General features: G+C 40.7%; 1 protein-coding gene across 1 annotated transcript; it reads right to left on the reverse strand.

Moving 5' to 3' along the window:
• Positions 1-291: 291 nt before the first annotated feature.
• On the reverse strand, positions 292-10,017 carry LOC129776438 (isoleucine--tRNA ligase, cytoplasmic). Its single transcript, XM_055782089.1, has 4 exons — positions 9,673-10,017; positions 8,965-9,499; positions 7,639-8,906; positions 292-2,128 (listed from the first exon to the last, which is right to left on the reverse strand). The coding sequence occupies exons 1-4, from the start codon at positions 9,810-9,812 to the stop codon at positions 388-390; spliced, it is 3,684 nt and encodes a 1,227-aa protein (XP_055638064.1). The 5' UTR covers positions 9,813-10,017; the 3' UTR covers positions 292-387.
• Positions 10,018-10,265: the final 248 nt, after the last annotated feature.

Raw genomic sequence — 10,265 nt, forward strand, 5'->3', positions numbered from 1 at the left:
TTGAAGTTCGATGTTTATTTACTTCACGTTACTTCGCTGGTGAAACATTCAATATGAACGCGAACACGTGTACAAGAACTTTCTATTCACCATGATTTTCGGAGTTGTTTGTTCGCAATGTGGTTCACCGTGAAATGATCGTACTATTTCACCAACACGTTCACGTTCACGTTTACGGGACCTCTAATCCAGGCTTTATTGACAGCACAGATAGGTAAGCACAGAACCAATCAGATACGAAGATTACAACACTATTCGTTAGGGTCATTTCGGATAGAAAAAAAATGCAGATTCCGCAGAATAAAACGAAAGGACAAACCGGATTATTTAAATAAAAAAGCGAAAATTTATACTTCGTAACACTTGCTTCATTATCCGCAATACAACCTAGTTCGATTTCAGCCGCTTTCCATCGGGAACGAGCTGTCGGAATAGCATCTCAGCATCGAGTTTCACTCCTGCGGGATTCTCCTCCAAGAGAGTCGCCTTCACTCCATTATGTTCGATATTTCGGAAATTGCAGCAGGGGGTTTTAGTAAATGTCCAATCATTGGGAAGGGAGGTTCCGCGTGTGATGTACAATGTTTGCTGGTTCAAAAGAAGTCCATCAATTTTAGTAAGAGGTTTCCCATTGGCCGTAAGAATGTTAAACGTTTGATCGTTCAATCCAAACAAGCTGTGGATCTCTTCATTTAACTGTTCGAGAGTAAGATTATTACCGCAAACGGATGTTAGTAAAACGGATGCAAATCTTGAGAGTTTTCTCTGATACCGCGGAACGATTTCATTATCTAGAACCAAATTGATCCACGGGCTGGCAGGAATCGGACGATCTTTTGTCGAGCAGATAACAATGTTAAGCTGAACACCCTTCAACTCCTGCGACTCTTCAATCAACACTTCTTTAGTGGCAGCTTCCGGACCATGTGGGAGGAAAGGGGATTTAACTGTATTAACAATAAAATCCTGGTGACTTTCCGCAACACTTTTAATATCGCCCTCTTTGCTAACCGTGTAGTAAATGATAACAGGATCCGTTGGAATCAATTTGGCTTTTTTCTTCAGCTTTTGGATGCGATTAATGATTTCCCGAGCGACACCTTCCTTCATGAGCTCTTCGTTGGGGGTCATATCGAGCAACACTAAAACATCATTGTCGCTGTGTGCTTCATAGTTCTGCTCCCCGGATTGCTTCTCGTCAAACTGGTAAATCAGTCTCAACTCGTTCAGCTCAATGCGATGCCCAATTACACTGAAGTGACCAACCTTCAGCTGTTCCGCAATTTGCTCATCGGTCAGTGCTTTCACGGCTTGAATAACCTGCTTGAAATCATTTTTAAGTCTAACCCCTAGAACCTTATGGTCTGGTTCAGCCCTTAGTTTAACGCCGTATTTTTGCTTATCAGAGCTTAGCGTAATCTTACGTACGTTCAATTCGTCTAAAATGAAATTTTCGAGTGACTTAATATCGTCCAAATATTCCTTGCTCTGATGAATAACGATAACTTCAGTCAGTGGATACTTGATCGGAACGGTTCTTCTATCCCTCATGACACGGCCCAATTCCACAACCGCTTGCATTCTTGAGACGGCTCTTTCGATCGGAACATTGATGTATTTCTTGGCCGAAGCAGGCATCATCTGGAAGTGAACACTACCCTCAATCTTCTCTTTATTCAACAGCCTCAGTCGTTGGAACATGAATTCAGTCAAATACGGCGTAAACGGAGCCATCATCTTAACCATAGCGAGCAGAACGTCATAAAGAGTATCGAGTGCGTGGTAACAGTCATCAACGCCAAACTCACCCTTGATACGCTTCCGGTTCATGCGCACATACCAATTTGTCAGCTGATCGATGAACTTCGTCAGTCGCGGAACCACGGTGTACAAGTGGTATGCCTTCATCTCAAGTGAAACGAATTCCAGCAAGGATTCCTTGAATGAGGTAATCCAAACGTCCATCACGTTTGTGGAGCGGTTCTCGGCATGACGAACGGCATCGTACCGGTAGACTACTTTATCTTCCTTCTCAAATCGATCGATATTTTGTAGCAGGAAGCGGAACGCATTGAACCATGGTAGAAACACATCCTTGATGATATCCTTCACACCTTCCTCTTTGAATCTAAAATGGCGCAGGTAAAATTAGTAAAATAAAAAAGGGTGGGTTATATCTATGATATAACCGCAAGATTAACGTGGGAATACCGTTAGCATTTAGTATTCATTTGTTTGTATTGAATAAATTACTGATTTAATGAAACCATTTTCGAATTCAATTGAATTCAACATATGAATATAACATATTTGCTTTCAGGGTGTCGATTCAAAATCCGAAAATAAATTCCCTGATTTTCCTTGATTTTCCAGTAATTTTTCAGAAAAATTCCAGGTGTAGACTAATGATTAAATTCTCTGAATGTATTTTATCTGTAGCTCCTAAAACATTTAGTTAGCTTAAACAATGAAATTTAAGAACGCCTGTCGATATTTTCCAATAAATGAATTGTTTGTGATTTTTAGTTGAGTTTAACGACGACTGATAAGTGTCGTAAAAGATTTTAAAAAATGGATATACTAATACAGTTCAAAGTTATTTTGAAGAAGTTTCAAATACTAGTACAGAATGAGATCAATTTCATGAAACTACTAAGATTTTAACGAAATGCTTTATCTCGCAATCTTTCGGTCCCCTTCTGTACGTTTTGCAAAATTTTCCTCGGTTTAGCTCCAGAGATTCAACATCTTTATTGATGCTATCCTTCTAAAGTAAAGTATAGTATCATAAACTTGTCGCATAGCACAACTGTTTCCTCCCACGTATTTTCATAAAAACATTCGCTAATGGAATAGCCCTCTCAACGTTGAGGTTTCTAACGAGATACAGAAGACCAATTTGGGTAAAAACTTCCCTAAACCTGTCCTTTTCAAAAACGGTCCAGTCGTTCATTTTTTGGATCATAGTGAGCAAACTTGTTGCTAGCAATATTCTTTCAATGATAAATCTGCTGGAGCTCAACTGATACGACCAGAACCCGTCAAATATCAAAAAGTCAATAGTCAAAAGCTTCTCGAATCGTTTTCCCTCCATTTTCTATCGGAATCAATGATGGAAAGATACATCAACGCAGTGCTCCGCATCTCAGACGAAATTTCAAGATTTGTGAGTCGTAAAATTTTGGTGAGTTTTTTAATCCTTTGATGAACCGTGTAGAATATGCAATCCGAAGCTGCCCAAATTCAAGAGCTTTTTCTTTCTTCATTTTGAAAAACCAGTTGCAGCTCGCGTTATATGACCAATTCACGTTTATACCGTCCATCGACACAAAAAAAAAGTTTGTTCAAATATATAATTCCCATGCCTTCTTCAAAAGCTGCAAGTTCATTCCTGATGCTTGAGAATGTCGCAAGAACATTGACGTCATCATGAAGCTCATTTTATCACGCCATAGTTAGACCTTCTCAGCTTCCTGGTTGTAAGGAACATTCTTCTCACTACAACCATGTATCTTTCAGCAGTGTGGAGTGATTTGTGCTACATAACTGTTTCCAGGCACCACAGGAACTCAGCTTTCATAGTATGATTTTCAAGCATGATTTATCGATAGTTTTCGAAGAAGAAAAGGAAGGGAAATTCCTTTGAAGCTGAACGGCAGATACTGATGCCAAAACTGCCAGAAAAACATCGCGAATGTATAAGCCGTCTACTTTTGCGTTATTTACCCTTCGGAAGGACTAAGTTCACCTACAGGCAAAAGCAAACTGAAAAAACCTACAGAGGGTCAAACTAGTCAAATACACCTTTTTTTGGTATCATTAACTTTCTAATTACTACAATAATCAAAATTCTAATTGACGGAATTTCATTTTTTCCAGATTGGTGATGAACTTTTCTGATATTCCCTGAATTTCTCTGACATTGTTTGAATTCCCTGATATTCCCTGATTTTCAAGGTAGTCGGCACCCTGGTTTTGTTAGTAAAGAGTTTGAACAAATGTCATGTATTGTAAGGCACCTTGATTTTGATGGCTGTTTTAGGGAACACATCGATGGGAACAAAAGTTTCCCCTACTTGCATGTAAAGTAGAACCCCGATTATCCACGGAATAGTCGGGCAAGGTCATCGCGTATAACGAAAATCGCGGATAACGCAATAATGGACTAAAAATGGAGTGCAAACACGTAGAAAGGACATTTCAGCATGAAAACTATGTTTTACCAAAACAGAAATCATTAAACTATGAGGACAGTGGACAGATATTGCGAAAGCCATGACCAAAACAAAAGAGTATGATTAGGGGGTCTTCGTAGCCACTTGGTTACGCGTTCGCTTACTAAGCGATCGATCGTGAGTTCAAACTCAGGGCCCTCAATTGACCATCTTTGTGTTGTTATAGAATAACTACGTCCACGCAACCATCACCCGCGATGGAGAACGATCCACGGTCGAAATAAGATCGATTCATCCATGCAACTGCTCTGCTCTGCAAGAAACATCGGCCTGCTGTTCTATAAATAACCCAACAATGATCAATATCAACTGTCTCCGCTGTCCGGTCTGCAGAATAATGGAATACAGATAGAATACCCTTACGCCTAAATGGCTACTACAGTGTAATTTACCATAATGTAATGGAACAGACAAATCCAAAAACGCCTAAATGGATATTACTACTACTGTGTAATTTACAATTAACAGAAACATAAACATATGTACATGTACACGATAAAAACCCGGCTTTGTTACAGATAAAATGCTAATGAGCCTAAGAAATAAATAATTGGGATAAAAAAAAAGTGTATGATTATACCACTCACTGGCAAGTTCCAGGAAGGTTTATAGATTTACTATGGGGCTTTTTTTGAAATAAAGTTAACGTTAATAACTATTTTTGCTGCGAACAGATTTTAACGATTTGCATAACAATCGAATCGGAAATTTTTTAGATTTGTTTGATATGCTGTACATTACAATCCCATAGTCTGTATATGGTTTAAATTGATGAAAAATTGGAATTCCCCATACATTTGTTCTGTCCATTTGTGTGCTTTCTCGAACAGAGCTGTCAATAACGGGCAACTAATGCAGCCGCTAGAATAGAAACAACGAAGAGGGATAGCGAAAAAAAAATATTTCGAAGTAAAATCCACCCTTGCATAGTAAGTAAGTTGTCGCACGGTGTTGGGCTTTGTGTATGTTGCTTAATGTGATTTGAAGTGAAAAAGAATGTCAAAACAAGGAGACTTACACGTAAAGTGGCAACGTGCGTACCGAGATGCCCATCCGGTAGAATCTGGTCCTGAAGCTCTGCGTAGAGCAAACGCGGTTGGGAATGAATGCAAATCTGAATCCAAGACGTTTGAAGACTTGCAAATTGTTTTTAATCGGAAAATCAACGAGTCTAAAGCGCTCAAGCTCCGAAAATGCAGTGGATACAGCATGTTTTCAGCGAGGTAAAAAATTAAATGATATTTTCAGCAAAAAATGCATTGCAAACATTTCTTTGACAGGCCGCTACGCAAACTCAAACAAAACCCAAAGATCCAGAACCACAAGCTTCTACATCGACCGATGTGACTAATTTATCTCATGATACATGTGCCGGTACGTCCTCAACAAAACGATCTGATCCCGAAAAGAAACATCGTAGCACTCCCTCACAAGACCGCATTTATGCAGAACTTTCAACACTGCGAGCCCAAGAAGATGCGCTTGCAACTGCCAGAGATGCTGGGTTGAGTGATGATGATCAGAAGATGAAGAAATTCAAAGATCAGTTTTTACCATTATTCCAACGTCTTTCGTTGCAAATGTTCATCCCAATCCCGCAAGGCATACGTAAAATGCCTTACGACATGTATTGTCCATCGGTTGCCAAAGATCTTCAAGGCCGCATATGTTCAGAATGTGGCCTATACTTTGCTTCGAAAAAAGCCGTGGATGGTCATTCCAGATCTATACATTCTATACGACGCAGTGCCAATACCAAGATTAAACCATCTTGCGTTTCAGCCAGAAGAGGCAAAGAACTTCTATGTGTTCTACTTGACAAGGAAACGGGTTCAGAGGACGTAGAATGGATCGACACTGATAACGTGGATGTTTTAGGAGTTCTTCTTTTTGGCTTTAAGAGGGTTTAAACTTTTCAGTTCATTCGCCTCTATGCTTTAGTAGTTTCTGAGTATATCCCAACATTTGATAACAAAATGAATACTGAAAATCGTTCTGTCCGTGAGTGGATCACGAATGAATTTACAACGGACCGACTTTTCTTCGATATGTATACATTGACTTTGTACACTTATCACTTTGTGCTATAGTTTTGTTAACGACTGTATTGTTTTACAAACTGCTTTTGACGTAGGACTACGTCTTTCATTTCTATACCGGGGTGTAAAATCAAAGTTTCGAAAACGAAAGCGTTACGCCGAAGACCGAGATTTTGAGTGTTAATAGCTCATAAACAACTGAACGAAATGGTATGATAAACACTTCATTCGAAAGATAAATTGTCTACGCGTTCTATACTTGTTACTTTCTGATCCAAAAACTTGTTTCAATAGTCTTAAATTTGCTTTCAAAATAGGCTATTGAACAAAAAAAAAATAGTAAAAATAGTTCTAATTGAACAGCGATTGGAGCATGTTGTCGCTGTTGTGGTGAAGCTCTTCATTTATCATGAAAGCGCGGACGAACGGTGTCACCAAGAGCCTGTTTGTGCACCTTAGGCCAGAAGGGAATCCATCAGGAGGAGAGTGATGCTACAAACGGTTCCCCGGGAAGATCTCGAAGCAGCCGCTACACACACACACATACACGCACGGAATTCTTTCCGTTTGGATCGAGAAAGATCCGGAAAATAATCTGCCAGTTCCTCTAGGAATTTAAAAATACATTCATGTGAAAGAGTTTATTTGAATGTTTTCTATCCATGTAACACTGTGACCAAATATGTTTCAATCAAGTGCTATTAACAGATGGTTATCGAGTTAGCATTAACCACTGGTGGGCTTCCAGTATCGAGGAAAATGTGGAAATATCTAATCGTTACTGAAAATAATCTGCCAGTTCCTCTGGGAATTTAAAATTACATTCATATGAAAGAGTTTATTTTAATGTTTTCTATCCATGTAACACTGTGACCAAATACATTAGGTTTTGTGATTTTTCAATCAATCGCAATCAACAGGATAGCTTCTGAAGATTATTCTTCCCCATCAGTAGGATATTTCCGTATCCAATATTGGATGCATAAAACCTTGTGCCTCCAACGTAACGCTCTCGTTTTCGAAGTTCTCCAAATATTCATTCATTCAGAATGAATTCAGATTCAACTTCATACAAATGATCTCTAAATCAACGATAGTCCTACGTCACCCTTGCGGTTATACCATAGATATAACCCACTTCCTGTTTTTTTAAATAGAATTTAACTTTGTTAAATTAATAAGTAAACCACGAGTGAGACTCGATGTTGTACGAGAAAGGGTTCAGAAATGCTCGAATTATAAGCATTCAAAATCTTTATTTTTTTCCTATATGTTCTGCGTTTAGGTTTTTGTTTTGCTCCCCATATATTCCTGTTAACCGTAGTCCCACGTCAAAAACGAAACAAATGATAAGCGATACCAACCTCAAATTTTCAGCTCGTACAACCGGAGAGTTAATCAAATACAATCGCAATGCATCCGCTCCGTATTTGTTCACGACTTCCATGGGATCCGGATAGTTCTTCTTTCGTTTGCTCATTTTCTGCCCATCACCGGCAAGCACCAGACCCGTGCAGTTGAGATTCTTGAATGGTGGCTTATTGAAAAGAGCAGTCGACACCACAAGCAGCGTATAAAACCACCCACGTGTTTGGTCAATTCCTTCGGCAATGAAATCCGCAGGGAAATTATTGCTGAGAAAATCTGACGCATTTTCGAACGGATAGTGATTCTGGGCGAACGGCATAGACCCGGACTCGAACCAGCAGTCAAACACTTCCGGAATTCTCCTCAGTGAGGGATTACCCGGAACGGCAGACGGGATCTCAATATGATCGATACTCTCACGATGGAGATCGTCTACTTTCACACCGGAATACTTCTCCAGTTCTTCAATGCTCCCAATGCATACGATCTCCTGTCCATCGGGGGAAATCCACAGCGGAATCGGTGTTCCCCAGTATCGATTGCGACTGATAGCCCAATCGCGTGCATCACGCAACCAATTCCCAAAGCGCTTCTCCTTGACATAATCCGGAACCCAGTAGGTCTGCGAGCTGCAACTGAGCAAATGCTTGGTCATATGTTCAACGCGAACGAACCACGACGGGACAGCTTTGTAAATTAACGGTGTATCCGACCGCCAGCAGAACGGATAGTTGTGCTTCACCTGGCTAACCAAAACTAATCGACCTCTCTCCTTGAGTAACTTCGTAATATTTTTATCAGCATCCTTCACGTATTGCCCCTTGAAATCGGTGACGGGATCAACGAATTTGCCACTCGGATCAACCGGACAGACAATTTCCTGATCCCGAGTGATCACACCATTTGCCAAACACACCCGATAATCATCCTCACCGAAATACGGAGCCTGGTGAACCACTCCCGTACCGGATTCTTCCGTAACGTAACCGTCAACCAACACTCGGAAGGCAACTTGATCGTATTTACGAAAGTAATCGAACAAAGGTTCGTACTTAAGTCCAGCCAGCGTTTTACCGGGAAACCGTTCCAAAATTTCGTAATTTTCTGGACTTTTTAGCAGAGATTCAATACGACATTCCATCATAACGAACACCTTGCCTGTCTTGATCTCCCTGACTTTGGCGTAAATCAACTCGGGGTGGACACAGCAAGCCAAATTAGACGGTAGAGTCCACGGTGTTGTTGTCCAACCGACGAGAGCAGCCTGAAAAATTTAGCTCATCGATCAATAGGTGGTTTTATTGATTCATACCTTAACTTACATTATCCTTATCGCCCACAATCGGGAACGAAATGAACACGGCCGGATCGGTCACTTCTTTGTAGTTCTGCCCAGACTCGAAGTTCGAAAGGGCCGTCGTACAAGCCGTCGAGTATGGCATCACCTTCACGCCCTGGTAAACCAACCCTTTGACGTACAGTTGCTTGAACACCCACCAAATCGATTCCATATACCACGGATACAACGTTTTGTAGTCGTTCTTGAAATCGATCCAACGCCCCATCCGGCCCACGATTTGCTCCCACTCGTTCGCATATCGCATGACAATCTTGCGGCACTCGTTGTTGTACGCTTTTATTCCCATCTTGGCCACATCCTCCGGGCCACGAATGTTCAGCGTTTTGTCAATTTCGTACTCCACCGGAAGTCCATGACAGTCCCACCCGAAGCGACGTTCCACGTGATAGCCTTGCTGGTGGGCATAGCGAGTCACAATGTCCTTAACCGTGCCGGCCAGAATGTGACCGTAGTGAGGCAAACCGGTGGCAAACGGTGGACCGTCATAGAACGTATATCTGGAAAAGGTATGATTTTTACATAGAGCTTTTACTATTTTGCATTGCACTTAGTAAATTAATCAACTCAGGGAATGTTTCATGATGCAACCTTTCTCTTCACAAGTAGGCGAAGAAAATGTGACATAATTCTGCACTAGCCTAAACCAGACGTAACACTTTTCTAGTTTTACCTTGGTTTCCCTTTGGACTGCTTCAAACAAGACTCGAAAACTTTTTCATCTTTCCAGTATTTCAGCACCTTTTCCTCCTCGGCCGGAAAGTTGATAGTCTCCGGTAGCCGATGTAACTCTTCCGCCGCTATATTATCCATAACTCTCTACGATCTGCGAATCACACGGAATCTTTCACTGACTTTTTTAAGTACGATCCAGCAAGATTCACTCCAGAGTACAACCAATGGATGTTTTACTGAGAAAAACCCTCCAAATCTATGAGAAACTTTAGTAGCACATTTCATCAGACAAGAGAAAACACACGAATGTGACAGCTCGGCAAAATAAAGTGCCAGCGTCCGTGTTACGTATTTGCACAAATGCCATGTGTTCGATTCAGTGTGGCCGGTTTGGTGTGTTTCATGGGAATTACATACATCGGAACAATTATTATTACAGAATTACGAATTACGAGATAATGAAGGTCAGTTATGTTTTCTTTTCTGTTGATAACATTTATACGGTGGGACATAATATCCAGGAATATTAGCGTTATCTTTCAGCACCAACTGGCTGAACAGCACAACATTTACTGCAACAAGGGATGTGAG

This window comes from Toxorhynchites rutilus, chromosome 3 (assembly GCF_029784135.1).
Source record: "Toxorhynchites rutilus septentrionalis strain SRP chromosome 3, ASM2978413v1, whole genome shotgun sequence".
Taxonomy (NCBI): domain Eukaryota; kingdom Metazoa; phylum Arthropoda; class Insecta; order Diptera; family Culicidae; genus Toxorhynchites; species Toxorhynchites rutilus.